A 22,342-nucleotide genomic window follows, 5' to 3' on the forward strand; every position below is an offset into this window, starting at 1 on the left:
GTAGGTTTTAAATTTTCTTCTCCTAGATTCTTGTACGATCTATGAACTATTAACGAGAATCTCAAATTCGGACCCTAAAAGTGGACCGCCTGTAAATTTGAAGAAACATTTTTGTTGTAAGCAACATCCATTTTTGTTCCAAGAACTTGCTTTACGGGCGGACTAAACTCCGGTTGTGGGCCGGCATGGAATAGTTTGCGCAACGGCCCAATCGCAAAGGAAAAATCGGTCAGCCTGCGATCTTGGAGAAATCGATCAGCGAAGACGATAAGCACTCGACACTCGAGCCTCTCGCTGCCCGCCGGCGCCGGGATTTTATACGAGCTCCAACCAATCGCCGTTCTGATCGAGATGCCGCCATGCCACGGCACCGCGCGCGCCATCCCGTGCCGCATCCGCCGACCGAGGAGGAGGCTCCGTGGATCCCGGCGCTGGGTAACGACGGTTCGCCCACCAGCTGCACGCCGACTGTTCGACGGAACGCGCGCGAGCGCCACTGCCACTGCCGCACCTGGCTCCGCGTGCGGACAATGGCGATCGCCGCGCGACAGGGCACGCCAGTACGAATGAATCCACTGGCCTTCTTCGTCCCAGAGGGCAGAGCCGCGCCCGCGCAGGGCGTGGCTACAACGACGCGCCCGTGATCACTGGTCAGTATGGAGCTCACCAAACACCGTTCTGACTTCTGTGTTTCCGCCTGTGCTGCTGCAGGTGCGTCGGAGCTGTACTGGTGTCTACCAAAGCAGGAAAAAAAAAACCTCCATAGGCTTCTTTGGTAAGCATACTAACCACTTTCATCTCGTAGTCTCGTATATCTGCCCCTCACCGTGATTCCTGGTTCTGGCTGGCCTCCATGGCCGGACGATGCCACGCCGTCCCATATTTTTTTTGGTCACCTGGTGCGCATGTACCTGCACATGAACTCCGCACTCCATGCAGCCAAGATAGCCATTCGAGGTATCAAGGGACACCACAATCAGTCAGTCACTTGATTACTAAGTTACAGCGTCCACTAGTGTGCAACCGAATAGCTTAGCGTTCTGTAGTTATACATCCAATGTTCCGTTTCATTTTGATAAGGTGAGCTGACGGAAGAGTAACACTGATAGGCACAACATTCAATTCCACTCTGTTTTTCTTCGAAATATCAGTCAGTCAATGAGGCATGGTCTATGGAAAGGAATATCTCTAACCCTCTGCGGAGCTGGTATCATATCACACTCTCTACTTCCTAGTTCCAAGTTGATGAATAGAGTGCAGATTCCAATGAAGAGGTCAAGAGGAGTTCAAGGCCCTTAATCATGGAGTTTTTAATATAGTGTGACAGTTCGCTTCTTGTCCTTTCATCTGTTGCCATGCGTATTCTAAAGGATATCACCTGCATGGATACAATATATAATGGATAGGTATGGGCTGCACCAGGTTTGAGCTCCTTCTTCCAGGTTGCCTTCCCCAAAAGATGGCTGCCCGCAAGGCTCCAAATGTTTGGCAGGAAACAGCCAATAAAAGCCAAATTGGTAGCATTTAGGTGTTTACTGATTTTCCTGAGAACAGCTAATTTTTTTAGTTGTACAGGAACATAGTACACTTACTACATGAGCCAAAGAATCGAAGGGCTCGAGACTTGGTACCACCATGGACATACATATAAGATACTTTTCTAGTTGGTAGATTACCGCATTCAACGGTTGACTAGATTCATGTTCTTCATGGATCTTTACGCCTAGATTTTTTATCCTTAAATATTTTTTGGAGTTACAGGGATGGTCTCCCCTGTTGTTATCCTTTATTGCAGAGGACCGACAGGTTTTCAGTGTCTTACAGCACATGTTCTGTAGCAAGAGCCTCGCTCATGCGGTCAGGCCCCCACCCCATTTGAGTTAGGCAAGTTCATTGTGTTATGGTGATGGACTTCACACGCCACCATTAGCATTGTCCCATCTTCCATTGACACCCATTCTTTTCCTCTTTCAAAAAAAAAGAAAGAAGAAGATACCCTGTTCTTTTCACCAAAACTGTGGTGAGCAGATTTTTCCTACGTCTAGTGTAGCAACTGACATCAAATCAATAATTGTGTGGTTGGGACTATTGAAGTATAAGTGAACTGTTTCCTTCTTGTAGCTTAAGCACGTTGGATTATTTTGTGGAGTGAAAACTGCAGTGCACCCTTTACAACATGCTGCCTGCTATGTTAATCCCACCAATGCAGTTGTTAGACTGACCCCAATAGCGCGAGGCAAGAGCATTTTTGCCTCGCGCTCGCCACTATGCATGCTAGATCCCTCCTCCAACAGACAAGGCATTACATCCCCTCTCTCCTCGAATGCATCCGGCCGGAGGAGGAGGCGGCGGCAGACCAGAGGAGGAGGAGGCCGGCCGCGAAGAAAGCAGAGGAGAGAAGAGAAAGGAGGAGGGCTCTGTGCAGCCGCGGCCGTTGTCGAGGACGCCGACGCCAACGCCCAGCCGCCCTTGGGATGCCACCAGACCGAGGAGAGGAGGGACCTCGACGCCGCGGCCGTGTCCAAGGAGGAGGAATCCACAGGACCCGATGCCGAACGCCACCAAGCCGAAGTGGAGGAGGGAGAGGAGCTCCACAGGAGGCGCTGGAGCACGCCGTCGGCGGGGGTCCTGATGGGCTTCCGCTCCTCGCCCTCCCCCTGCGCGGCCGGGAGCGCGGCGTCGGTGGAGGCGGGGGAGCTTGGCGGCAGTGGAGGAGCAGGGGCAGGCGAGCTCCGCGCGGCGGCGGGCCAGAGCCGCGGCGGGTTCCTGGGCTGCGGGTCGAGGTGCTCGCCGCAGCGGCGCTTGATGGCGAGCCCCGCGCGGTACCACCCTGCCCAGGCGGAGAACTCCTGGAGGCCCTGCGACGTGGCGAAGCGGAAGTCGCCGGAGACGTTCATGACCTCGTGGTTCCCGAGGATGGGGAGGAGCGCGCCGCCGCGGGCCTCGGCGGAGAGGGCGAGGCGGCGGAGGAGGTAGAGGAGGCGAAGCTCGTCGCCGCCGCGGTCGAGGATGTCGCCGAGCTGGACGGCGAGGGTGGGCCCCGCGGCCCAGGAGGTCGCGGCGGAGGGGGAGTCCGAGCCGGTGGATGCGGGCACGAGGCCGGCGAGGCGGAGCGCGGAGAGGAACTTGGGGAGGTCGCCGTGGAGGTCCCCGATGGCGACGAGGCGGGACGGGGATGGGAGGAAGGTGGTCAGGGCCGTCGGGGTAGGAGGAGGTGATGATTCGGCGGGCGAACGGAAGCGGAGCGCGGGCGAAGGGAAGCAGCTGCCATCCGCGGCACGGGAAGCGGAGGCGTCGAAGCTCCGCCGCATGGCCGACGAGTGGGGCGGCGGCGGCGGAGGGCGAGAAGGGGCCGCGGCGGGCGAATGCGATTGCTCTGCCTCTGTTGGAGCCGGTCGGATGGGTGGGGAATGGGAACTACTATTCACGCAAGGCAAAGGCTCATTTGCCTTTCAATTTTGCACTTCGTTGTTGGAGTCAGTCTTACCGCAGCTATACGTTTTCTCCAGGCAAGAGTTCAGATCTCAAAAGCATCTAATAAGTGAGGAATCAGGACAAGAACCATCATGACAGCTAGTCACCCAGCTCTTGTACTGTACTTGAAATTTCAGTGTCTGTATGGGGCAGTCTTCAACGGGTCTTTGGCCTATAAAATACAGAAGAATGTGGCTGTGTTGAAAAGAGTGAGACTCTTGTGAACTTCCAGGAGTAGGGGTGTTACCAATATAGAATATGGAGAGGGCGGGTGAGATGGGAGATATTGGACAAGAAGCTCTCCATGAAGGTGTGCTTCAGGGTGGCAGTGACACTGGAGAACACAAAGACAAAACTGTTGGTCATGAAAAAGATGAGCAATTTCAGGTGCAGTACATAATCACTTGTGTTCACGTTTGCAGTTCCAATTCAGTCCCCTTTTGTTTCTGGCCAGCTAATTTTTGCTTCTGGTAACAGCCAAAATGGAGGAAGTTCTTGGCTCATGTTGGACCTGGAGCTCTTGTGGCCATTGGCTTCCTGGATCCTAGCAACTGTAAGCTCTCATGTTTTTCTCAGAGCTTCATACTGTGTAGTTGTTCCATACTGTTTTCCAAGAAAAAAATAGAATGTATTTCTAACGTTAATGCTTGGTTCTGAACTATGATTTGACAGTGGAAACTGACATGCAAGCTGGGGCTGACTTCAAATATGAGGTACGCTACTAAGTTCTTAGCTTCTTGCCACGACTGTCCATTAAGTTTTTGTAGAAAATTGTTGTCAAATTTTTACCATAAACAAATATCTTAATGACAATATTCAGTTGCAAAATGGATGCAAAAAGACAAATTTCTGGCAAAGTTGAAAAGTAAAGAGCAAAGAGAAAAGGAAAAAGATATTATTGTCTGAAAAATCCTAGTTGAGATTCCACTCAGTCCATATTAGAATTTAAAGTTTAATTTGATAGTAGATCGCTCATCACTACCCTGTCAACATTCAGGATTTTGACACTGACTTAGTAGCTAAATTAGTGTACTTTAGTTCTTGCTAAAAGTGCATGGTTTGCATATAATATTTTGCCTCAACTAAAAACATCTCTACATCAATGAGAATCTGCCCACTTTTAGTGCTTATGTACTAAACAAGGGGTGGTAAAGGGCCTTCAAATTTAGTCTAGATAATCTAAGGTCCGGGCTCTAATCTTATACAACTTTGAGCTAAAAATATATAAGGGCCAAGTTAGACTGTGAAGAGACCACTAACTAGGGCCATGATCCGTTACCATCCGACTCTAAACTCCATTTCCCATGCTGCTTCCCAGACCTTAGTTAACCAACATGGATCAGAGTAGCAAACTAACTGGTCATTTTTCATCTTTTTTTATCTTGAATACTTTTTGGCCATCTCACTTTGTAATGTAATTTTACGTTAAACAGCTCCTTTGGGTGGTCTTAGTTGGAATGATCTTTGCACTTTTGATCCAAACACTAGCTGCCAACCTTGGAGTGAAGACAGGTGCCTTTCACTTGGCATCCGTTTTATTCTGTTTATCAAATACTGCATAACCTTGTCAGAATTCATATTCATCCTATTGGCCAATTTTGTATAGGGAAGCATCTTGCTGAACTCTGCAGGGAAGAGTACCCACGTTACGTCAACATTTGCTTGTGGACAATCGCCGAGCTTGCAGTGATATCTGATGATATCCCTGAAGGTTGATCAATAGACTATTAGTTTTTTTTCTTCTTCTTTTTGGATGTGCTCTGTTTGCATTTCAGTAACATATTGTTTCGCTAGTGCAGTGTTGGGCACAGCCTTTGCATTCAATATACTGCTCAAGATTCCAGTGTGGGCTGGGGTTATCCTCACAGTATTCAGCACCCTCTTGCTCCTTGGGGTGCAGAGATTCGGGGTACAGAGCACCCTACTGTTTACTGGACATCTGTATAGTTAACACAACATTCATGCTAGTAATAACTTGTTGATAGTTTGGTCCAATTGCATAATATATGTGCACCACACAGGCCCGCAAACTGGAGTTCATTATAGCTGCTTTCATGTTTACCATGGCGGCTTGCTTCTTCGGAGAGTTGAGCTACCTGCGGCCATCAGCAAAAGAGGTCGTCAAGGGCATGTTTGTTCCCTCGCTCCAGGGAAAGGATGCTGCTGCTAACGCAATTGCGCTCTTTGGCGCTATCATCACACCGTAAGCAATCCGCTAGCCATTGAGCTGTGTGGTCACTAAGATTGTTTTGCATTCAATCCATGTTTAAAACCTCAAACATGACAACCTTGTGACAACCGTCCAGGTACAACTTGTTCTTGCACTCTGCCCTCGTCCTCTCAAGAAAGACCCCACGTTCAGTTAAAAGCATCCGAGTAGGTTACACTGATCAAATAATGATGTCACGATTCCATGGCTGTTGTCCTGCTGACTGCCTAATGGCTTGTTTTGGACAGGCTGCTTGCAGATACTTCCTTATCGAGTGTAGCCTCGCGTTCATAGTGGCATTCCTCATCAATGTTTCGGTGGTTGTTGTCGCGGGAACTATCTGCAATGCAAACAGTCTTTCTCCAGCTGATGCAAATACGTGCAGTGACCTTACTCTGCAGTCCACACCTATGTTGCTCAGGGTATGTTGGCTCATTTTTAGGATCACCAGCAAAATATAGATGAACTGAATGCTCTTTACATCCTTTCAGAATGTTTTGGGGAGATCAAGCTCAGTGGTGTATGCTGTTGCACTGCTAGCTTCTGGGCAGAGCACAACAATTAGCTGCACATTCGCAGGGCAGGTTATCATGCAGGTAATCAATTTCTACTGACCCAGGTGTCCTCAAGTTCATAAAAGTGTTTCTAAGGCCCTGCCAATGATTGTCTATTTTTGAGATTTATTCAGTGAAGTCTAACTGACTTTCTTAACATTTATGATGCATCTTCAGGGGTTTCTGGACATGAAGATGAAGAACTGGGTACGGAACCTCATCACACGAGCCATCGCCATTGGTCCGAGCCTCATTGTCTCCATTGTCAGCGGTCCAGCAGGTGCTGGAAAGCTGATCATCATCTCATCTGTAAGACGACCCCTCGACCGCCGAACAATTTCAACACTCCATCGCTATTGGAAATTAGAGCAATAACTCATCAAGCTAACTGGTACAAATTTTCTGTGCAGATGGTGCTGTCGTTTGAGATGCCGTTCGCGCTCATCCCTCTCCTCAAGTTCTGCAACAGCAGCAAGAAAGTTGGACCCCTCAAGGAATCCATCTATGTAAGCTTCCATATTATATACTGATACACCTGAAACTATTTGCCAATTCATTTCCCTGACCAGAAGAAAAACAATGAACAATTAAGCCACGATCATGGACTGACGATCGATTCATGGATGCAGACGGTGGTGATTGCGTGGATCCTGAGCTTCGCGCTCATCGTGGTCAACACCTACTTCCTGGTGTGGACCTATGTGGACTGGCTGGTGCACAACCACCTCCCCAAGTACGCCAACGTGCTCGTCTCCATCGTCGTCTTCGCGTTCACGGCCGCCTACCTGGTCTTCGTCGTCTACCTGACGTTCAGGAGGGACAGGGTGTCCACGTACGTGCCGGTGTCGGAGCGGGCGCAGGGGCAGGTGGAGGCCGGCGGGGCGCAGGCCGTGGCGTCCGCCGCCGACGCCGACCAGCCGGCGCCGTTCAGGAAGGACCTGGCCGATGCTTCCATGTAGATGCCTCGTGCATGTAGTGACTGTCTGATTGATGATGCCCAGCTCCATGTAGTGGCTGCTTCCATGCTGATGCCCCGTACTCATTGTACTAGATGTTAGGGCTGATATGTGATTTGTCGATTGCTGTCTAGCTACAGAGCTGGTTGTCTAGCTTATGCTCGTGTGGTATTGATTTATTTACCGACTGGATTCTTAACTCGAATGGTAGCTTATCGCCTCTTGCCATCGGAGAGTGAAAGCAAGTAAGGTGCCACCAGGGGTGGTAACGGATTATGATTCCAGGGCTCTCGCATGTACACTGCGGAATTATGAAATAGTGCTTCTCTCCCCCTTTCTCTCTCTTAAGAGCTATATCCCTCCAGTTGTAAATGTTTTTTTTAAATAAACGAGCCGTAAATGTTTGACACCATTGACTTGTGGTCACAACATTTGACTATTCATCTTATTTAAAAGGACGAAAATAACGCGCGACGGGTCGTGCTGGGTGGGAGCGCACGACTTGTCGCTGTCGGGAGAGCAGCGGTGGTGTGTTGTCCAAAGAAAGTGGGGTCCATGTATTTTTATAGAAAAAAATGATTTATCTCTACCATACGATCTCCGTTTTTGAAACCGTTTGCACCATTGCGTTCTGTGCGACGATGGAAATAAAACTGATCCCACTTGTATATATTTTGACGATGTTTTTCACTCATACCAAGTTGCTATATGCTATCGCATAAGTTGTCAAGGTGTCTACACATAATTTGCCACACTTATAGAGTAAGAGTTGCAACAAAAAAAATAGCATTTTTTGTGTAAGTTGCCAAGAAAAAAAAGAAATTTACTATGAAATCATACTTTGTTATGCACAGGAGTTGTCACAAAGACCAGAAAAAGTGTCATGCACACGAGTTGGCAAAAAAAATCTTATACTAAGTTGTCACACTTGTAATATAGAAGTTGTCAGAAAACAGGAGGTGTCTTACACATAAGTTGCTACACATATAACACATAAGTTGCAACAGTCACAGAAGAGTGTCGTAAATATAAGTTGTTACACATATAACACATAATTTACCACACAATACAGAAGGATGTCCTACACATATATAAGTTGACACATGAGTTGTTGGTGGACACTCTGCTTTTATGACAAACTCATATAAATGAAATGTTATTTTTTACGGCAACTTGTATATTATAAGTATAACAACCTATGTATACAACACTGTGTAACTTATATTATAGCATATAGCAATTTGACTCTGTTGCAAAACGTGGTCGAAACATATGTAAGTGTGATCTAGTTTTGTTCGGCTCGTCGAGTAGAACACTGTGGCGCAATCGGTTCTCAAAACGGAGCTTATATGAGTGAGATAAAACATTTTTTAGAGAGAAAAAGATATGGGCCCCGTGAGCTGGTTGCTGGGCCGCGGGGACACGCGATCGATGGCTGGCGTGACCTGTCGTCTAATAAATTTTACTTTTTTATAACCTCAAATAATATAAAAGTAGATGGGCCACGGCAGTCTAATTTCATCCGATGAGGACCGCAGCAGGCCGCGCTGGGTCGCGCGCTCCCGCGTGAGAGTGACAGGTCGTTATATAGGTTTTTCCTATTTAAAAGTTCTAAGCAAATATGCAAAAATATAAGTACCTTTAATGATAACATCGTAACAAAAGAAATAAAAACACTTGCATAGTTTTTAATAAGATGAATGGTAAACATTGCGTCCAAAAGTAAGAAACATTTATCAACCGGGCCGGAGCTAGTAAATAAGGTCCGGACGGGCGTTCAGGCCAAACTACTAACTGGGCCTAACCAAGGTGGGCCCTCTGTGAACCCCCAAATATGGTTATTATGGGGATTGTGTGAACATATTAACAGTGTTCTTCGCAAATTCTGGTGGGGAAGCAAAGAAGAAAAAAGAAAGACTTGTTGGGTTGCCTGGGATGATATGACAAAGCCGAAATTCTGTGGAGGATTAGGCTTTCGTGACATAGAGTTATTTAATCTTGCCCTATTGGCTAGACAAGCATGGAGAATTCTGCAGGGTCCTAACTCGCTTAGTTCACGTGTTCTGAGGGCTGTGTACTATCCTCATGGGGAGTTCTTGGGAGCAGGTCTGGGAGTGCGTCCTTCGCAAATCTGGAGGGCAATTATGGAGGGCAAAGAAGTTTTGTCGCAGTGAATCATACGGAGGATAGGCACTAGTGACTCAACCAAAATCTGGTCCATGAATTGGCTACCCAGGGATGGCCTTCTCCGGCCTGTGCCGACAGATAAGTCGGATCCTCCGATCATGGTAAGCGAGCTGATTGACCAATCTGAAGCACGATGGGATCAGCACAAGTTGGAGCACTACTTCAACCCAATGGATGTCAAGGTGATAAGTGGAATTCCTCTCAGCATGAGACGCCAGAATGATTTCTAGACATGGCATTATGAAAGAAAAGGGGTGTTCTCGGTGAGATCAGCCTATCGTATGCTGGTGATAAATAGAGAAAAGATGACGGCATGGTTAGATGGCCGGCCAGGAAAGTCTTGACTATGAGTCTGAAGAAAGAGAGTGGAAGTCGCTATGGCAAGTTCAGGTTCCTTCCAAAATTAGATTGTTTATGTGGCGCTTGGCGCGACAGTCTATTCCTTTTGGCGATGTTCTTCATCACCGAAATATGGCTGCAAGCAGCTCCTGTGCGATCTGTGGGCTGGAGGATTCTTGGAAGCACTCACTTCTGGAGGGCAACATGGCGAAATGCGTGTGGGCTCTAGAGAAGGATGAGATCACCGACCTCATTGGAGAATTGCAGGGGCAGGGTGCGAGGGCGTGGCTGGCGCATGTATTCTCCGAACTGGCCAGTGATAATCTAGTACGAGTAGTAGTCACGATGTGGGCTGTCTGGTATGCAAGGAGAAAGACAATCCATGAAGCTGTTTTTCAATCCCCGCTGTCGACGCATAGCTTCATCAGCCATTATATTGCTGATTTGGAGCTGACGAAACCCATGCCAAGGGAAGATAAGCAAGTGCAGTACCAGGGCGCCAGATGGATTCCCCCTCCACTGGACTTTTGTTAAGATTAACGTGGATGTTGCAACATCAAAGAATTCCAACCAAGCATCTGTTGCGGCTGTTGCCCGTGACAGCTCAGGCTCCTTTCTTGGTGCATCAACACTAGTGTTTTCTAGTGTATTTGATCCAGAAACTTTGGAGGTCTTGGCGTGAAGGGAAGGCTTGGTTTTGGCAAGCGACCTCCTTTTCTAGGTCAGAGTTGCTAGCGACTGCTTGAACGCAGCAAGTCTTGAGGAAGATGGGATGGGTCGGTATGGCCACATCACCCGAGAAATCAAGGAGTCAATGACAAATTTCCTGAAGATTGATTTTGTCCACAAGTGGAGAGAATTCAATCAAGAAGCACACAATCAAGAAGCACACAAGCTAGCAAGGAGTGCCATCTACCCCTAAAAAAAAAAACTTGTAGTAACAAAGCACAACTACTGCATCATCATTCACCCAGCCATCAACTGCCAAACATAGGCTGCTTATTTCGCAAGCCAAGGCCAAATGGTTTCGTTACAACGTGCTGAAGAAATAAAAACTGAAAAAAAAACAAAAATGGATCTTTACTCTCACCAACAAAGACAACCAATCTCTCAAGAGATATTAAACAGATCAAAATAAAGGTTAAACAGGTATCATTGCCTAAATGCCTCGTATCACAATCAGTTCATGTACTATCACACAAGGACATCTCATTGATGTGGCCACTAGGGCAGCGGAGAGGCAAGAAGCAATACAACGGTGGAGGTCTTTGTACCACGGTGCAGTTTTTATTACAAAAAAAGGGAGGAGCAGCATTCATAGGTGTAGCTTACAGCACCAGTCAACTTGGAACCAAAACCAAAGAAAATCATGGGTGGGTAGGGCAATTTGAAACGCCACTAGAATTATCCTCGACCAGGCCTACAGGAAGTTTCTGATGTCCAATGTCTTGACATCAGGCATCTCCTCATCTTTAAACTCCTCCCTGGTCAAGAGAATGTGACAGCATGAGTATTAATTAATCATGGGATATAAATGCACACAACAAACATAACCTTAAGTGTCTATAACTCACTAGTAAGGTTAACCACATTATGGAAAGAGTTTCCTCTTTAGGTTTAAGTTTCTAAGCAAGTAATGTGCTATCAGTAAAGGGACACACCTCTTTAGTTGAGTCTCCATAGCTTCAATGCATTCCTTCTTAAGTTCTGTCAGCTCACTTTTGGCAATTTCCAATTCAAGCTCTTCCCCAATCTTGGGAAGGTCCTCCTTCGAAAAGCCAAGCCTATTTCAATTTTCAAGTTTCACCATGGAAAAGGAACACATGAGATTGACAATAACTATAATAAGGTAGGACATGTAAAGGAAGCACAGTTAAATTCAAACAAAATGGTTTCTTGAACAGGTTTGTTTTGCACTGGCGGGGCCAGTTTTGATCACTACATATTGGCAGAGATATTAGTCATTCTCCCTTCCAATCCGACAGGATTAGGCTTAATCTCTGCCTATCCAGAAGAAGCACTAGATCAGAAATCCCTACAGTTGATCCGGATATGCCAATGAGTGGGCCATGTATGCCATCATTGGTGTTATCTTTTCGATACAAAATCAGACAGTCCTAACATATCAAACCTGCAATCTATGCATTCTTTGCAAGAGATTAAAATGTCATGCAATGTCTCAGTAACTGTCAAAGGAAAGCTGTTCAGTTAATAACGAGCCTTGTGGTCAAGTATTTCATCGAGACTATACAGATCCTTTTCTCTCAAAATAAAACTATACAAAACCTCCGATAATCATTAATAATCACAGAAGCATCCCTAGGGAGAGCAAGCCATGAAAATCTCAACAACTCATTTAACAAAGTTGCAAACTGAAAATATGCTAGAGATGAAATACGGATTGAGGCATACTTTTTGTTAATCTTGTCAAACTCTGCCAGGAGGGTGGCCATGTTCTTCTTGTCATTCCTCAAAAGTGGCTTCTTAATGTCCTTCTCAATCTTCTCAACAGCTTCCATCATCAAAGGCTCGATACCGAGATGATCTATAAGGCCACTCCTGTATCACAGAACACAATGAGACATTGTAACATCTCTATCTTCAAAGATGTATGATGCCTGTACAGATTTCAAAATATACATACAGGTGAAAAAGAAAATAACAAGAAAATACACTGTAAGGTTTTACATGAGAACATGCAAGAATTTACGCAAAGACATCAAGCAGCTATATTCAACCTGTAGGAAATAAAGGAAGATTATTTGATAATGGCAATGGACATACTTTACTCTGATCTCCTGAAGAGTGTTCAGGTAAGTCCGTGCATCAGGGATGCCGTTGGTAAATGTCTCGATAGTATATTTAATTCTTTGAGAATCAGAAAAAAGACCCGCCCTGAATTTACATAATGGTAGCATAATTAGTGAGATTTAATGAGCTTATACAAAACTAAAGTGGATGAAAAAATGATTGCTGTGTCGAGGATATAATTCCATTCACAAATGTGATTTCAAACTGATTTGACACAGATTGACAAAACAACATCAACATAAGTCACGGAACATGCATGGCAAAATCTATTACAGAACATGCATGGCAAAATCTATCAACAGAAGTGTTATGTTTTATTGAAACTCATGGTTATGCGATATACTGTTTAATGAATCAAATTAACATGAATTCTAGAATTGCCAACTCTCATCACATTCAGAAAATTTAGGAAAAAGCAAAGATAAAATCTAAGAAAGTACAGTGAAAAGTGATGGCCACAAGTTGGCTTACTTTTCCCTTACAGTCTTCATAACTTCAGCATAACGAGCAACAGCTGCTGGGTCATCTGGATCAATAGTGATCTTTTCCTTTTTAAGGACACCAAGAGCTGTCTCAAACTTCTTCTTTACCTCAAAGAATATGCCCTTCAGCAGATCTTGATAACATCAAAGAGTCAAGTTAGTGTAAGACATAATCTGCCACTTGCCCACCCTTGTTTCTGGTCAAGGATCAGCAGGCAGTCAGCTGCAGCTGTCCAATTCCTTGACTTATGGCACTAGGCCACTATTGTATCTATAGTTGATAGATGTACATCAGCCATGCTTGTAGTGGGCTGATCTCAGCAGTACTAGAATAGTGGGGATGTACCCAGCCATACCTTGTTGTACCTTAGAGTAGGTAGCACTTGTGTATAAATATGAATGCAATCCAATATGAAAAGGCAGTTCATTTGCCACCAAGTTCAGAGGTTCTGGTTTCAGTCTCAGCTGAAACCGAGAGCAGTGACAGTGTGTGTGCAGAGGAGCTCAGCTCTTCTTCTACCTTGGTGCAGAGGTGAGGGAGAGGGAGGTGAGCAGGTTGCTCACTTGGTCCTTGGGTTATGGGGCCAACACGTGGTATCAGAGCCGTACATTGTCGTCCCCAGCCTCCTCTGTTTTTCCAGAACAGGGGACCCCGGCGGTGGCGGCAGACCTTGAGTTCGCGTCCCCCCCCCCCCCCGTCCACCTACTTGGAGTTCGTGGATGCCTGCCACGATGGAGAGGAGCTCCGGTTCAGGCGGGTGGACGACGTCATCGGTGAAGCAGAGTTGCCAGGGCTGGCCTCGCTTCTCACCGATCCAGAGCTCATGCTCATGAGCGCGGAGGAGCCGGCCACATTCGTTGTTGCGGAGCGCGACGCGGCGTGGCAGAAGGCGATGCTGGAGGAGATGCGCTCCATCAAGGCCAATCACACCTGGGAGCTAGTCGATCCGTCGGTGGGTTGGCGGCCGATTGGACTGAAGTGGGTCTTCAAGGTGAAGAAGGACGAGAACGGCGATGTGGTGAAGCACAAGGCGCGGCTCGTGGCCAGGGGATTCGTCCAGCGCGAGGGCATCGACTTCGAGGAGGTTTTCGCTCCGGTGGCACGGATGGAGTCCGTGCGGCTGTTGCTTGCGCTGGCGGCGGCCAAGGACTGGCCGGTCCATCACCTGGACGTCAAGTCAGCATTCCTCAACGGTGAATTGGCGGAAGAAGTCTACGTGAGGCAGGCGCCGGGCTTTGCGGTGAAGGGAGCCGAGCACAAGGTGCTCCGGCTCCGCAAGGCGCTCTACGGGCTACGGCAGGCGCCGCGGGCGTGGAACGCTAAGCTCGACGCCACCATGGCGGAGCTTGGTTTCACACGCTGTGAAACAGAGCACGCCTTGTACACCCGACGACAGGGGAAGGAGCAGCTCATCGTCGGGGTGTACGTCGACGACTTGATCATCACCGGAGCGCGGCCGAAGGACATCAGTGCGTTCAAGGAAGAGATGGCGGCCAGGTTCCAGATGAGTGACCTGGGCGCGCTGTCTTACTATCTCGGCATCAAAGTGAAGCAAGGGAAGGAGGTCGCGCTGGGCAGCGCGCCTACGCGCTCAAGCTGCTGGAGCGGGCCGGGATGACGGGCTGCAAGCCCATGGCGACGCCGATGGAGGAGCGGTCAAGCTGTCGAAGAACAGCACGACGGCGAGGGTAGACGCGACGCGTTACCGGAGCATCGTCGGCGGGCTGCGGTGGCTGACGCATACTCGGCCGAACATCACGTTCGCGGTCGGGTATGTGAGCCACTTCCTCGAAGACCCGCAGGAGGACCACTGGACAGCGGTAAAGCGGGTGCTGCGCTATGTCCAGGGCTCACTGGACATGGGCGTCGTCTTCCCCAGGCGCGGTGGGCTTCAGCTGACGGCGTTCAGTGATGCGGACATGGCTGGAGATGTGGATGGACGGAAGAGCACTACAGGTGTGCTCGTCTTTCTCGGATCCGCACCGGTGGCCTGGCAGTCACTGAAGCAAAAGGTGGTGGCGTTGTTGACCTGCGAGGCGAAATACGTTGCAGCGGCCACCGCGGCGTGCCAAGTCGTCTGGCTGCGTTGGCTGCTGGGTGAGCTCACCGGCGTTGAGGCTCGCCCACCAGCACTCAAAGTGGACAACCAGCCGGAACCCCGTCCTCCACGACCGGAGCAAGCATATCGATGTGAAGTTCCATTTTCTTCGGGACTGCGTCGATGGGGGGCACCTTGTCATCGAGTTCGTCGACACCGGACGGCAACTCGCTAACATCCTCACCAAGTCGGTCGGGCGTCTTCGGTTCTCGGAGCTGAGGAAGATGATCGGTATGGATGAGGTCCAGGGCTAGCAGCAGGATTAGGGGAAGTAATGTAAGACATAATCTGCCGCTTGCCCACCCTTGTTTCTGGTCAAGGATCAGCAGGCAGTCAGCTGCAGCTGTCCAATTCCTTGACTTATGGCACTAGGCCACTATTGTATCTATAGTTGATAGATGTACATCAGCCATGCTTGTAGTGGGCTGATCTCAGCAGTACTAGAATAGTGGGGCTGTACCCAGCCATACCTTGTTGTACCTTAGAGTAGGTAGCACTTGTGTATAAATATGAATGCAATGCAATATGAAAAGGCAGTTCATTTGCCACCAAGTTCAGAGGTTCTGGTTTCAGTCTCAGCTGAAACCGAGAGCAGTGACAGTGTGTGTGTGCAGAGGAGCTCAGCTCTTCTTCTACCTTGGTGCAGAGGTGAGGGAGAGGGAGGTGAGCAGGTTGCTCACTTGGTCCTTGGGTTACGGGGCTAACAGTTAGTACTAAAAAAATTAGACAACTCTCAAAAAACATGAAACACATAAAAAACAGTCTCGTTTTCTACATAATTAATAAAGAAAAACGTCCAAGATAAATTTAACTTAACAAAATACAACACAAAGTCAAAATGACTTAATGTGCAAGCATCTTCATGCCAAGGCACAGATTGGATAATTCATCATTAAAAGACACAGCTTAGACAAGTCAGAATACTTTAAAAAATGGTAAACACCATAGGTATAATTTACAATTTCAAATTGTCATGATACTCTGTTCGAAATCATAGCACCATGCGTAAACACAGCTTCTGATACCAGAACAGGATATATTACAGTACCAACAAGACATGGTATGAAGATCTAGTATCTTGCAACAGGAGTTCAAGATGGCAGGGTTATGATTTTGACTGATTGCATGCGCGTTAAGTGTTACTGTTCAAACACATATACGTTACTTCAAAAAAGTGATGACCAAAGCTGTTTTCCAAACAATGAACTTCAAAACGCATAAAATAAAAATATCAAAAGCTTACCATCCCCACTGACAGGAGGACGGTCAGAAGCTGTGTCCTTGGCAAAGGAACGAGCCTGAGTGGCACCTCCATTCACAAAAGCCGCTTGGGCTGAATATAACTGCAGGAGCATCACACCATCAGCAAATAAACTTTGTAGCGCAAAACATAGCAAGCAGTATAGAAGGTCAAGCACCGATAACAGAATATGCTGATACTAAACAACCCCACACTGAAATCAGATTAATCATGGGCACATTCACATGACAAAATAATGGTTCCTGTAGTCTCATACTTGGTATGTCCATTGTCTCCGTGTCAATAGCAATCCGTCATACTAGATACAGAGCTCAAAGGTAATAGAAATGAAAACACAATTTGCATGGACAGGGAACATTTATGTCCTGAGGGGTTCGGCAATGCCCAGAGCTAGAATGCCTATTGATACAGAAATGGTTTCACTGTGAAATTCGATCTGCTAAAATGTCGATAAGGAAATTTCAAATTGTATTCGGACTGAACGGATCTGGAGCTGTTGTAAACATGATACTGCATCGTCCCGACTGCCTGCACCCTCCAATTCCCAATCTAGAGAACAGCCTTAAACATTCCCCCTCTTAATCTAGAAGATCCTGCCACACTTCATAGTCAATGCGACAAACTATGACGCCGTAAAGATGCGTCGGGCTCGAACACCCACCACCATTTGCGATCAATGGACCCGGATAAATTCTACACGAGACCAACAGATCCCACGCAAACCCCGCGCGCACACCGAGGCAGACGGCGCCGGATCAGATCTACCGATAAACTAGGGTCCCCAACGCGACGCGACAGATAGGGGCGGCGAGCCAGCGAACGAACCTGACGGGAGCGCGAGACGAGGCGAGCGGCCATCGCCATGGCAGGTGAGGCGGCGAGCGCGCGGCGGGGCGGCGCTAGGGCAGGAGCCTCCGCTTCTCTTCGATCTCCGAGCGACAGCGAAAGGTGGGGGGGGGGGGGGGGAGCGCGATGGGAGGAGAGGAGAAATGGGGGCGGCGCCAGGCCGCCAGCGCTGCGCTTTGTGGCTGCTCCCCCGCTGCTCTCCGCCGTCCGTTCCGCCAGGACCCCGCGCGACCCTTGCACGAATCTCAAAGCGCGCGTCGATCCGCAAGGTCCCGGCCTCCCGAGGCGCGCTGGGAGCATGGGCCCGATCCCAATCTATGGGCTCTGTGGGCCCAGCCCATCCAGTGGGCCCGTCCAGCCCGCCTGGGTTCTTCCTTCCCGTCGCTTGGCTGCTGTAGCCTGTTGGGTCGCCGTCTCCGTCTTCTCCACGGCTTTTGACTTCGGCTCACCCACACCATGAACTCGCTCCTGAGGCCGCCGCTGCCGGGCCCGAGCCTGTGCGCGAGGAGCCGGGTCTCGCCGTCGCCGGCGGTGGGGCGGCTCGGCTCGGCGGCGTTGGTCGGCGGCGGGCGGAGATGCCGCCGCGGGCTGGCTGTGGCGGCGTCGGCGGCTCCGTCGTGGATGGAGGAGGCGGGCGTGGCGGTGCTGGAGGAGGGCGGGCGTTGGAACCCGTCGGTGTCCGACTCGTACCGCCCGGCGGAGCTGCCGCGGCCGAACGCCACGGTGCTGGAGGCGCAGGGGCGGGTGTGCACGGGGCCCGAGCAGACGCGCCCGCTAGGGGAGGATCAGGCCATGCGCGTCCTCGATACCATCCTCCGCTCCGGTGAGTCAGCTCTTCCTCCTTGAAAATGGCGCGGGTCGCTTGAGAACGAGCTGATTTTGCTGATGAATTCTGCCGCTCAATTTTGGTGGAAGTCTAGGTGACTGTGAATGGTTTTTTTTTTTTGAAATCTGTATGGTTAGAAATTAGAAGCTTGATGCAAGCCTGATGCTCATTGTTTGTCTTAAAACCCCTAAAATCTGCATAAAAGACAGGACTTTCTGTTACTGGTTAGTTTTTATTTAACTGGCATGTTTGCAGGGCTGCTGTGAATTTCTTTATTTTCCTTGCCTTACATAAGAAGTTTGCTCGGCATTTTCTTTGTCAATTTTGTAGCAATGGGAGAACTCAAAGAGGAGCCAGTCTCCAGTGCACAGCTGGGTGCATTCTTTGCTGGAATGACAATAAGAGCTAATTCTTTTCCGGGGGCCACTCAATGGAGTGAGGGTGAACGGCGAGCCATGAGCATATTTTGGCCACGACTTGTGCAAGTTCTTCCTCCTGAGGTGAAGTTTATAGCAGACCCTGAAGGAACGATCATGGGTTCCAATGGTTTAACAGGACCTCGGTATGTTGGTCAAGGAACTGGAGAGATGAGACTTGTTGGTGCTCTGAGGGAAGTGCTTGCTGGTGGCCATTTAGGTTATGAGGAGGTTCAGTGTGTACTAAAGGACATTTTGCCAATTGGATCAAATTCAAGTTCAACAGTGGTTAGTGAAGCGCTTCTAGCAGCATTTTTGATTGGACAGCGGATGAATAGAGAAACTGATCGTGAGCTCAAAGCATATTGTCTAGCCTTTGATGATGAACTAGGTAACTTCACAGAAATTAGGTAACACCAAGTGGGTTTTTAATCTTAATAGAGAAATCAATGGTGTCATTAAAATTGATTGTTATCAGGTCCTCCTCCAGTTGCTGATGTTAAGTCCTTGACACACTATGGTGAACCATATGATGGGAATACACGCTTTTTTAGGAGTACTCTATTTGTTGCAGCAGTTCGAGCCTGCTATGGTGAATCTTGCCTCCTTCATGGTGTTGAATGGATGCCACCCAAGGTCAGCAATCTACTATACATATCTGGAAGCAATAGTCAATCTGCAAGAGTTTTTAGTCATTTTTTAACTTATCTGTTGGTTATTTTTCGAGAACCATTTGTATTGCTTAATGATTAAGGTTTTCAGGGTGGAATAACAGAAGGACAGATGCTTAAATTCATGGGTGCAAACATACACTTATCTCCAACACAGGCCAAGACACTGTTGGAGGTGTGGTAGCAGCTCTATGCCTTCTTCCACTTTTTGTGCAACTCAGTATATTTCTTTTATTTCACAGCTAACTGCTCTGATTATATCCACTTTTTGGTTGCTTTCTAGGATGAGAATGCTGGTTTTGCATACTTGAATCTTCAAGAAGCTTGCCCACCACTGTAAGTTGGCATTGCCTTAGTAACTCTATAATCCTGATACCAAAGGCATTTCTTCACATTCCTGTAGAGATGGAATCACTAGCTTTTCTTATTAAAAGTGCAAGAAACATTTATGTTCATCAAAATAAAATTGTCAATTTGCATTTGGATGCGTGCTCAAATGAAGTCATATACTCATACAGCATGAAGGGGCACTTTTTAACTCAGCATTCTTGCAGATATTCAATAATTGGGCTCAGGGAGCATATTAAGAAACGGCCACCGTTGTCTACCACTGAGAAAGTTCAACAATTTGTGAGAGTGGGTTACTCTTTCTCATCCACCTTCGATGTTTTATTGTAATAACAGATAGCGCAAGAGCATGGCTGTAATTAAATTGTTCAATTGTCTGTAGGATACTATGCTTATTTTGTATCACCATTTTGGACAATGAATGCCATGCATATAATTGACTGAAACCTGGTCTTAATTCTTAAAAGAGTTGATCGAAAGCTTATAGCTTACAAAACTTCAATGAACTACTAACGTGAAGGTTTAGTAAAAAATACTGTTACCCTTTCACAATAAGTTGCCTGGCGGTTTAGTAGCTTTGGTTTTCAAAATATTTATTCAATAGGTTATTTTAGATAAAAATCTCATGAGAATTTCAACTTTTACTGGCAATCAAGATGAGTTATTTCTTGTAATAGTACAATTTAGCGTCATAGAAGAATTTCGAGGCAAATAATCTGTACTGCCTACTATTTTTCTGGGAGTGTTCGTTCATTCTTTGTCAGTTGAATGAGTAATGTAATTGCATTACTTGACATTTTTCATGTTTATTCTTTTGCAAAAAGAATTTTAAAAGCTGCTTGGCCTTGTATTGATCCATGATTTTTTTTTCTTGGACGCGCTGGAGAGCAAGATATTGTTCCATGATTCAATTATTTCATTTGAAAATGGCTTATTGGTCTTATTTTTGTTGTCAGGCACGGGGAAGAGAATCCATGATTGCAGGATTTTATCACGAAGGCTATGAAGATCCGTTGCTTATGCTTATGAGAAGGAGAACTGTTCATGCTGGACTAGTTGTGAAGGTAAAGTGTGATGATGTATTTTGGTGACTTTCTTGGAGGACTCATTAATTTTTCCTTTTGAATAAATTAAATCATTTTTAGTGTGATTTCTCATGGATAAGAGCTTCACCTTTTTTTCAGCTAATACAATTTCAGTCCCTTTGTCTTTTTGTCAGAATACAAATCGTTTGTTATCTCAAATTTATTGACTATTACCCCAGCAATAATGTAAGACAAATATATGTTTCTCATATAGGGGGAGGAAGGTGCGCTATCAATGACAACCAAGGAAAGATCAGCTCATGCATCGAAAGGGCTTCCAGTTAACCATTGTTCAGGGTTCCGGACACCAAACAGCATAAATTCATCAGAGACTGATGGTATAAAAATAAATACCTTTCACACTTTATACTGACTGTAGTGATCACTGAGCATATGTTGGAAATTATAGGGCATTTGCTTACACTTTCCTGATAAAGATCACTCGTTTGGCAAAAGGAATTATGCTACTGCTATGTATGTTAGGGATATATGAATTGTTCTCAGAATTCTCCTTTACCATGCCAGTTCATTCATATAAGACAGTATGCTTTGTTAGTGGCATCAGTAACTAAGCACAGACAATTCTACTCCAGATAGCTTCTTGTGAAATGCACAAGAGAATGGTTATTATGAAGTGCTTTCAGTCTGATGAGCTTATATCTCTTATCTTTCAGGTATTGCTAGAGAGAGCTTCAGGGTCATCGTGAATGCACAGGAGCTTGGTTTTGAATCCACGGAAACTCCAAGAACTGATAGATCAGTAAGCCTTTTTGCCCATTGCCCCAGGCCATTATACATTATATTTGGCGATACTATGTGGTCCACCCAGAAATTCAGCATGGGTTATGCTTCAGTTCTGACTGAATCCCCTAACTGAATCAGATCCTGAAGAACTTGGAGCTGGGTCTTGCCGCACTTGGCGGTGAGAAAGGAGCAGCCTATGACCGAATAGTTCTTAATGCAACTATGGCTGACCACTTACTGGGCTGCAGCGGAGCTGAGGATATCAACACCGCGCTTGAGCGGGCTAGAGAAGCCATTGATAGTGGCAAAGCTCTGAGAAGGCTCATGAGTTACATAAAGATCTCGCACAAAGTGGCCCAATCTTGAGTCTTGACTGTGCTGGCTGTACAATTTTGGTTTCCATGTCACGACCGAATACATTGTTCCCTGAGTGCCTTCGCCACTCAATATTACGAGCCGATGCTTGAATATTCCCATGGAAGGGCCTGTCAATAAGTCAGTCAAAATGAAACAGTAGCTTGTAGCTTGTTGAGAAAGGGTAGCCACAAGGGATGCTTTGTTGTATTGCCCCTGAGAGAAGTTGATGTTTTGTAACCCATGCAAATTCTCTTCAAAACCCAAAAACAGATTATACTGCCATAGTGAAAACTCAAAAGCCTCGTTGAGTTTTTTTTTTCCAAGAGTCATCAGGGGTTGGGAAAGCCTACATAACAAATTTCATTTCTTCAAGATCATGCAACCGTCCTCATTCCTGGAGACGGTGACTAGGGCACAATTGTAACATGAATGGAAAGTGGAACTTGAAAGGATTACAACCAGGGAAAGATAATGGAAAGTTGGAAACAATGCAGGAGCTCGTAAGCCGAACCATTACCAATTTACCATGGCCGTTGAAGGAGAATAAGGAGCAACATCCAAGCACAATATGGCATGTCGAATCTAGCCTCCTACTGTATTTTACTGAATTGAAATTGATACACGAGTTGTGTAAATATTTTAATTTAAAAACAATACAGAGGACCGCCGCTGCCGGT

General features: G+C 46.9%; 3 protein-coding genes across 5 annotated transcripts; 2 read left to right on the forward strand and 1 right to left on the reverse strand.

Annotated features, from left to right (window-relative positions):
* Positions 1-234: 234 nt before the first annotated feature.
* On the forward strand, positions 235-7,376 carry LOC120713223 (metal transporter NRAT1). Of its 3 annotated transcripts, XM_039999299.1 has the most exons (15): positions 235-560; positions 712-775; positions 3,510-3,861; positions 3,952-4,027; positions 4,147-4,187; positions 4,908-4,986; positions 5,081-5,185; positions 5,274-5,383; positions 5,496-5,677; positions 5,781-5,850; positions 5,932-6,105; positions 6,175-6,279; positions 6,415-6,546; positions 6,648-6,743; positions 6,867-7,333. In XM_039999299.1, exons 3-15 carry the CDS (start codon positions 3,733-3,735, stop codon positions 7,194-7,196), a joined length of 1,629 nt encoding a protein of 542 aa, XP_039855233.1. In that variant the 5' UTR covers positions 235-560; positions 712-775; positions 3,510-3,732; the 3' UTR covers positions 7,197-7,333. The 3 variants fall into 3 exon arrangements, with proteins under 3 accessions (XP_039855233.1, XP_039855182.1, XP_039855270.1); XM_039999248.1 differs by having other exon boundaries at positions 235-775; positions 6,867-7,376; XM_039999336.1 differs by having other exon boundaries at positions 235-775; positions 3,612-3,861.
* A 3,449-nt stretch (positions 7,377-10,825) lies between these two features.
* On the reverse strand, positions 10,826-17,366 carry LOC120713417 (probable ATP synthase 24 kDa subunit, mitochondrial). Its single transcript, XM_039999412.1, has 7 exons — positions 17,198-17,366; positions 16,355-16,454; positions 13,002-13,146; positions 12,504-12,614; positions 12,132-12,278; positions 11,381-11,503; positions 10,826-11,203 (listed from the first exon to the last, which is right to left on the reverse strand). The coding sequence occupies exons 1-7, from the start codon at positions 17,234-17,236 to the stop codon at positions 11,140-11,142; spliced, it is 729 nt and encodes a 242-aa protein (XP_039855346.1). The 5' UTR covers positions 17,237-17,366; the 3' UTR covers positions 10,826-11,139.
* A 271-nt stretch (positions 17,367-17,637) lies between these two features.
* LOC120713515 (anthranilate phosphoribosyltransferase-like) lies at positions 17,638-21,983 on the forward strand. The gene is made up of 10 exons (XM_039999481.1): positions 17,638-18,041; positions 18,375-18,851; positions 18,939-19,096; positions 19,223-19,306; positions 19,415-19,467; positions 19,686-19,767; positions 20,436-20,543; positions 20,779-20,902; positions 21,239-21,324; positions 21,447-21,983. Exons 1-10 carry the CDS (start codon positions 17,675-17,677, stop codon positions 21,672-21,674), a joined length of 1,767 nt encoding a protein of 588 aa, XP_039855415.1. The 5' UTR covers positions 17,638-17,674; the 3' UTR covers positions 21,675-21,983.
* The last annotated feature ends 359 nt before the right edge of the window (positions 21,984-22,342 follow it).

This window comes from Panicum virgatum, chromosome 1K (assembly GCF_016808335.1).
Source record: "Panicum virgatum strain AP13 chromosome 1K, P.virgatum_v5, whole genome shotgun sequence".
Lineage (NCBI taxonomy): Eukaryota > Viridiplantae > Streptophyta > Magnoliopsida > Poales > Poaceae > Panicum > Panicum virgatum.

Bases quoted from the DNA above. Each gene is read 5' to 3' on its own strand.
- LOC120713223 (XM_039999248.1), top strand. From the start codon at position 3,733: ATGGAGAGGGCGGGTGAGATGGGAGATATTGGACAAGAAGCTCTCCAT. The intron at 5,186-5,273 runs GTTGATCAATAG...TCGCTAGTGCAG, and splicing joins ATCTGATGATATCCCTGAAG to TGTTGGGCACAGCCTTTGCA. The intron at 5,851-5,931 runs GTAGGTTACACT...TGTTTTGGACAG, and splicing joins GTTCAGTTAAAAGCATCCGA to GCTGCTTGCAGATACTTCCT.
- LOC120713417 (XM_039999412.1), bottom strand. From the start codon at position 17,236: ATGGCGATGGCCGCTCGCCTCGTCTCGCGCTCCCGTCAG. The intron at 12,615-13,001 runs GTAAGCCAACTT...ATGTAAATTCAG, and splicing joins ATGAAGACTGTAAGGGAAAA to GGCGGGTCTTTTTTCTGATT. The intron at 11,204-11,380 runs GTGTGTCCCTTT...TCTCTTGACCAG, and splicing joins ATGGAGACTCAACTAAAGAG to GGAGGAGTTTAAAGATGAGG.
- LOC120713515 (XM_039999481.1), top strand. From the start codon at position 17,675: ATGAACTCGCTCCTGAGGCCGCCGCTGCCGGGCCCGAGCCTGTGCGCG. The intron at 19,307-19,414 runs GTGTGGTAGCAG...GTTGCTTTCTAG, and splicing joins AGGCCAAGACACTGTTGGAG to GATGAGAATGCTGGTTTTGC. The intron at 19,468-19,685 runs GTAAGTTGGCAT...GCATTCTTGCAG, and splicing joins CAAGAAGCTTGCCCACCACT to ATATTCAATAATTGGGCTCA.